Source organism: Rhipicephalus sanguineus, chromosome 6 (assembly GCF_013339695.2).
Source record: "Rhipicephalus sanguineus isolate Rsan-2018 chromosome 6, BIME_Rsan_1.4, whole genome shotgun sequence".
Lineage (NCBI taxonomy): Eukaryota > Metazoa > Arthropoda > Arachnida > Ixodida > Ixodidae > Rhipicephalus > Rhipicephalus sanguineus.
This window is the reverse complement of record NC_051181.1, coordinates 130,273,952-130,281,041: the sequence shown is the minus strand read 5'-3', so window position 1 is coordinate 130,281,041 and position 7,090 is coordinate 130,273,952. Positions and strand designations below refer to the sequence as shown.

Below are 7,090 nucleotides of genomic sequence, written 5' to 3'. Positions count from 1 at the left end.
AGCATGCTTAGAAATCCCAACGAGAAGGAATGATCACATTTCATCACGTGCACTCAAGGTCATGACATGCTCTGGCGTAACTTCTTTCCACCGTGCTATCACTCCCTGTGTAGCTACCAGCACACTCTTCGGGACGAGAGAAAAGAGAAAGCGCTTAAAGCATGTAACGAATTCCTGTAACTCCGCTCGTTCTTGACAGATTAAAGAAATGTTTGTGGCAATTGATTCGTGAGGCAATAAGCTCCGGTACTGAGGTCATTTACTGATTACTTGGATAAGTGGTTCGGGACCCATAATACGTCATGTGGATCACACAAAGAAGATCCTGCTTGGTTGGGTTTTAGGCGTAACACCTCTTAAAAGCGGAGCTCTTTAAGCTTCTCGTTGCCCCGGGTAGTGCGAACAGGAATTATCATCACCATGAACCATTACGTGCTCGCTTCATCCTCTTCAACTTCTGCTTCACTTCTGCAGCACATGGCGTGGCTCTTCTTTCCTTTCCATTCCTTGCTATTGTTGTGCCGGGTAGTGTGAACAGGAATTATCATTATCATGAACCGGTATGCGCTCGCTTCCTCCTCTTCAACTTCTGCTTTGCTCCCACAACATGTGCACCAATTTGTCCGGCGTGGAATACGAAAACTATAATGGGCGAGTCTGTTATGTGACTAAAAATTACGCGACGTCACATAAGAACTAGTCACGGGACTGAAATCGCGTGACATCACATAACAGCTATACACACGACTAAATATCACGTAAAAACTAGTCACGTGAATAAAATCACGTAACATCACGCAACAACTAGTCGCATGACTGAAAATCACGTAGCATCACGTGACTAGAATCATGCAACATTCTGTCACGTGACATGTTCCCGCCAAAAACCACGCGACAGGTTGTAACGTGACATGTCTAGCCGAGTCTAGACAAATCTAGCCATACTTAGTGCTACCAGGTCTGAAATATTATAGTTAAACAAGGTCTAAAATAAACAGGTAAAAAAAACAAGGTCTAAAATATTATAGTTAACAAAGAACTAATCGCAATAATTATCTAAAGATCAGAAAGCTGGGCCCCTGAAGTGCTCCACACTTACAAACAAGGTGGGTGTGCAAAACTGAAGTTACGGCAATTGAGATACACGTCTGCAGCGGTTCCATCAGGTTGTTTTCCCCAGCAGACGCAGCGCTTGCAAAGCGTAGGGTGAGGGGCATTCGCTCACTCAGTGAGGTGGTGGCACCCTCTCTTGCGCAGTCCCGGAGTCAGCCTCAGGTTTCCGAAACAATTTTAGCTATGTTTAGTTAATTATTGCGATTACTTCTTGATTTCTTGTTAATTATATTATTTTAGACCTTTTTCGTTCATTTTAACCCACTTATGGGCATTGCTAGCCTTGTTATGGCCTGTATTGGGCACTTTACTGTCAGCATGATCACACCATACGAGATGCATGGATGGACAACAAGCCGGGCCCCCAAAGTGCTCCACACTTGAAAACGAGTTGGGTTTGTGAAACTGAAGTCGTGAATAGCCAGCACCGAGTGCCTTTGGATTAGAGGCGTCATGCCAACTGCACTGTCATCTAAGGCCGCCTGTTCGACAAAATATACTCGTTTCTATGGCCTGGTGTTATCACTGTGATGACCTAAGCCACAGTAGAAAAGGCTTGCTTGGCAAGAAGCGACAACCTTTTGTAAATACACCTATCACGTTCATATAAGTTTGGTGCTTCATATACAGTACCAGAACAGTGGCGGTAGAATTAGGTCGTCGCTGGTCATGGGAGGTGGCGTGTTTTAACGTAGCCAGTGGCATCGTGTCCCAGGTTGAATTATACCGTGAAAGCACTGATGCGTGCAGTTACCGTGACAGGGTACGCACAAATGCCTTTCTTCGCAGAGGAGCGTAGAGAGGTGTGACATCCGGGGGGTCCTGTGTCGATGTGAACAGTATGTGCCAGTCACGTGGAGTGCTTCCTGTTCACTTCGATCTTAGAACTTAGGCATATTTCTGATGCGAGGTATTATATAGACTTCTCGGTGAGCTGCATTGCGCCTTAATAGCGGAGTGACAGCCATCGGCAGCCACAGTGCATTTCCATTGCCCGATGGCAAACACATGGTGTGCGAGAGTGCTGTGGTCAAATCAGATTTATACCCGTGCCTGGCGAAAGGAAGTGCAACAGCAGAGAAGGTTGTGGTAGAGACATATCTGCTGCCATTTCCTGGGATTCACCGTCTGCCAAAAGCGGGACGAGATCAGACTTCCACTCATAGCGGATCTTAATTTGCGGTTCGTGTGATAACCCATGGCGTGCCAGAGAGCGGAGAATGCTTTAGTCCTCACCACTTGACACACAAACGGTGGCCCACTCTCGGGACTCGTTTTGGGTAGGATAGGTGCATTCACGGGTCTAAATGATGGTTCAGGGCTTTAGACGGCCTGCATGGTGGTTTGTGTCATGCTTGAGCCCAGGTTGATTTAATGCACATGCCACTTTTTGCTGGCTGCACTGTTGTGTTAAACTTTAAGCCACGCAGAGCCCAAATTTTTCTTGTCCAACTCAAACAAGACCTCCAATTTTAGCTAGTCTGCAAAGCTTTATGCTGACTGCCAGCAAACATAATTAGCAGCTTGTGGGAAGAGGAAACATTAGCCAGGTGGTCAGTTAGTCCTTTTGCTTAGCTTCGCAGTTAGTAAGTCGTTAATTTATTTATTTATGTTTTTGTTGTTATGAAGAGGCATGGCTTGTGCCTCAATGGTGTCGCCACTCACACGGGCTTGTGGTTCAATGCATCTGACTGCTGCCCGTTGCCTGCGTCCCATGTAAGTAAACCTCTTAGCAATTGGTGGAGGCTGCTGTTTGTTTCACTCAGGAATTTCAGAGTAGCACTCTACCTTAGATGGGTAGCGGCTTGGGCTAGTTGGTAGGTCATGACAATTATTATAGCGCAAAAGCAAGACGAAGACAGCTTCGTCTTCGTAGCGCTCGTCTTCGTGTACCTTTTGTCTTCGTCTTGCTTTTGTGCTATAATAATTGTTAATTGTAATTGTAGCACTCTACCCTCCGCGCACGACAATGCCAGCAGCACATTTACAACTCCTCCAAGCATGTGACAACAAGAGTATGTTATGAGCATTGAAGGAAATAGCTTTTATTTCGAAAAGCTTGAGCCTTCATACGAAATAAGTGAAAATGCAAACATCTATGAACTATGAAGCTACTTGGAAAGATGCACTGATGACTGAAGTTCTTTGAGTGCCAGTTTTCCTCGGGCAATATGCATCTTGATGGCATCCTGAAATGAAGAGAGACGAAAGGGGCTGCGCTTCAGCTATTAACCTTCCTAATAACGAACAGATATAAGTACCACGCCTAGCCATAAGGTCAGGTTCACTTTTGGTTGTAATGCTTAGAACCAGTAGCTACAACTAGTTATCACTGCAGTGAGTTAAGACTTCCGATATTTTTTTCTTACCAGACACACACTGACACCACTTGTGTTGAAAACAGAGAGAGAGAAAGGTAATTATGGCTCACAGCGAATAATGGAGGTAACTAGGGCTGCTTACAGAAGTGAGACTGTAACGAGGAGTCCTATTTGAATTGACGAGAAGTTACTCGTATGTTCTGGAGAGATGACAAGTAGCGCTTTTCTAAGCATGGTTAAATCATGGATCCACCAGTGTGTTCTAGCCTGATTGAGCAAGTGCTCAGGCGAAACGGGCCTTCTTCCGCCTACTGACGCGACTGAGCGAGAAAATACGCTGGCATTATTCAGAGGAAACTGAACCGTTCGATTTGAACGGGTACAGATCGTGTTGACAATATGCGACCCATCGAAGTCTTTAAAAGAAATACTACTAGCACAAAAACACGATGCACACCTCCTCTGTAACATGCTTGTTGCTGTCAAAATCGTGCCTGGCCCAAATCTGTAGCTCTCTCCTTTGCCGCTCGTCGTCCACAGCGCGTATCGTTCGCAGCGTGTCACGATACAGTTTGAGCACCTCTTGCCTCAGCATGAACTGTAACACATGGATCAGCAGCAAGGGATGTACAACCCGTTCAGTGGATAAAGCGCTCGAACGTGTGAACACACCGTGTGTGTGTGAAAACATACTCTCTTTAGCGTCATCGCGTTTGAAGCATTCGTGCTGAAGGAGGCTGCCATCTTGGTCACCGGCACATTTTAAAGCCTGGTAGTTCTTGTAGTGCTGCGCGAAAGTCGTAGTACCGAAATGTCACTGCGGTGGCGCCACTTTTTAATATATTTGCGTTTATGATTGCTGATGGAGTTGAGCGTAACGCAGTGCGAAAATTTCATTCAAAGTCACCAACATTGCGCTTGCCTAGAGTCGATGCGATGAGATTGAAAAAAAATCAATGAAACAGTTCCTTGTTTCATAATTCTTTAAAATTATAAAACATGTTCCAATGCCCCCCCCTCGTAAAACTTTTCTTATATGTCTATAATGCCTGTTGCCCGATGCCTTCCGCCATCTGGTGCGCTTGCCGCGAGTTGTGTTGTCAACGTTCGTACCACGTGACGTCGTGCTCGCCGTCGCGCGGGCGGTGAGCGTCTGGTGCGTGCGTGCGTGTTGTGGACTTCGCTCGCGAAACTGCAGCGGTGAGTCGTACTACCTTCGTTATTTGCTTTCGGTATTGAACACTGGGCTCACTACCGTGGTGCCGCATCGTCTGGGCGATGCACGTGTGCGCCTGTTGCAGCGACATTATGGCCACATGTGACACGGGGGCGCAGCGCTTGCTTTATTTTTACCTGGGAGCACCGGCAAACCTCGCGCGCAGTGAGCGCAGTCGCGCGCCAGGCCAGCTGAGTGTGACATATTCCTTGCCGAACAACTGTCTCTGGTTTCTGCCCTGAATCGCGTTTTTAAGCTGCGTTCCTTGCTAACACACCGTGTCTGCGTGGATTACCTCAGTCGATTACATCGAAAAGAACTTGCGCTTTTTCTTTTTTTTGTTTTTTTTTTTTTTTTTTTTTTTTTTTGCTTTGACGATGCATGTACGAAGTCTCGCGTGCTACGAAAATTCGCTCCGGCTCGTTTTTCTTGCGGGAGTCGCATTTATTTTCGTCGTGCTTTTTTGCCTTAGGTGCTATACACGACACCAAAGTTATTGCATTCATTTTTACTTTCAGTTATATGCACTTTCAGGTTCTCTACTTTTTTCCCAGCAAAATTATCGCGTGGTGAAGGCAAGAACAGCAAAAAAGGAAGAGACACAGGACTGCACTGTTTTAAGTGTATTGTAGTAATTATTTCGATGTGAAGAAAGTGAAGTGGACGAAAAGACATTGCAACTTGCCGCCGGCAGGAACCGAACCTGCAACCTGGATAACGCGTCCGATGCTCTACAAATTGAGCTACGGCGGCAATTGGTAGCAATTGGTTATCCGAAGTTGGCGGGTTCGGTCCCTGCCGGCGGCGAGTTGTCTTTTCGTCCACATTACTTTCTATACATCTGTATCGTAATTACTACAATACACTTAAAACAGTGCTTCATTATCTGTTGGTTTTCATTACGGTTCCTTGAGGGGTGTGGTTTTTCCCGACCCTCTTCTCGCGCGTCGGTCTAGGCTTTGCTACACGGGCCGCGCTTGTCGCGCTTATTTATATATTTTTCGCATTCGTACCGCTTCGCGTAATGCGACGTGCTGTGATATCGCAGGTGCGGCATTTATATCCTCATGGCGTTCTCTGCGCGTGCGCCGCAGTAGCTTCGCGAGCAACGCCGAACGTGTGCGGTTGCGTACACGGGGGGAGGGGACTTAGCACACATCTGTGTATGTGTGTGTATGTATGGTACGTGTATGTCCCGTATAGCTAGCTATAAGCTGTGTCAGATTGTACGAACCGAGTCGAAAATCCGGCTGAAACCGTGTCGCGGGAGGAAACGGCCTGACCGTGACCTCGAATCGAAACGGAACCTGTGACATCGACTCTGTCGCGTTGTTGGCCTTCGCGAGCACTGCTTTCTTTTCCTGTTGCTTATTCGTCTTTTTTTATTCTGTTCATCCGCGTACAGAGTTCGGTGTTTTGTTGTGTGCTTGCTCTTTCCTGGATGACCGTATACTGCGCTGCTTGTTTTGACTTTCCTTCCTTAATGCTACACTAACACGTGTGAAACGCGCACACGCAAAAAGGAAAAAAGGCAAAAGAAGACGAAGAGCGGGGAGTCAAGCCAAGTTCTGAGCTTCAGCTACAGGAATGTTTTCGATGTTGTTGTTGTTTGCTTCACGAAACAAAACGAATACGATTTGAAATCGCTTCTTGTGTAAGCGCTTTTTATAATAATAATGAATCCATATTTACACGAAAAAAAGTTGGGCTACAATTAGAATTCATTATTCTAATTTCTGTTCGAGATAACCATTAAGCAGTCCGGTCTGGATGTACGAATAAACAATTATTGCACTCTTTCCTTTTTACGTTTGCTTTTCTTTTCTGTTTATCGTTAGTTAATTCTCCCACTTACTTAACAAATTTCATATATAATCAGTGTGGGTATGAGCCGTATGAGAGGGAACAGCAACAAGCCAAGCGGACACGCACGTTCACTAGCTGCGATTTCAGACGGACGTAGCGAGCAGGTGTGACGGTATCTTAATTCTCTGCATTTTCATTAATTAGGTTCTCGGACATCGGTTTCGCTGCACGCTGACCGAAGCTTTGCACTTTGGGGACGCCACGATGTTGTCTTGGCTTGACAACTATGCTTATTCCACTGTGTTGATAGGCAATTAATCTTGTGTCTGGCGATATATTTAATAGCTGTGACTGTCTGCGGAACTCGTTGAAGCAACACTAAAGTAAAACAATAAATTAGTTTAGACTGATAAATTATACTCTGAAAACTTTACTGTCTTTAATTTCACCATTGTAGGTTTATTAATGAATGAGAAAATGAATGTCACAAGTTTCGCTCTTAAATTTCCCGCCGAAATCTCCGATGATGACGTCCCGGATTTCGAAGTCTCTTTTTCGTACTTTGGCCACATTGGCTCAACGTAATTTCCTGAAACTTAGTATGTTTCTCTGGCTACCTCGGAAGACGATGTAC

General features: G+C 45.6%; 1 protein-coding gene and 1 long non-coding RNA gene across 2 annotated transcripts in view; one reads left to right on the top strand and one right to left on the bottom strand.

Annotated features, from left to right (window-relative positions):
- Nucleotides 1–3,196: 3,196 nt before the first annotated feature.
- Nucleotides 3,197–4,188, bottom strand: LOC119396403 (LYR motif-containing protein 2). Its single transcript, XM_037663609.2, has 3 exons — nt 4,128–4,188; nt 3,892–4,032; nt 3,197–3,302 (listed from the first exon to the last, which is right to left on the bottom strand). The coding sequence occupies exons 1-3, from the start codon at nt 4,176–4,178 to the stop codon at nt 3,225–3,227; spliced, it is 270 nt and encodes an 89-aa protein (XP_037519537.1). The 5' UTR covers nt 4,179–4,188; the 3' UTR covers nt 3,197–3,224.
- Nucleotides 4,189–4,533: 345 nt separating this feature from the next.
- The window catches only part of LOC125759025 (uncharacterized), a 118,806-nt gene continuing 116,249 nt past the window's right edge, over nt 4,534–7,090 (top strand). Inside the window, exon 1 of the long non-coding RNA XR_007416587.1 lies at nt 4,534–4,634. This is a non-coding gene — a long non-coding RNA (uncharacterized LOC125759025). The remainder of the gene's footprint in view (nt 4,635–7,090) is intronic.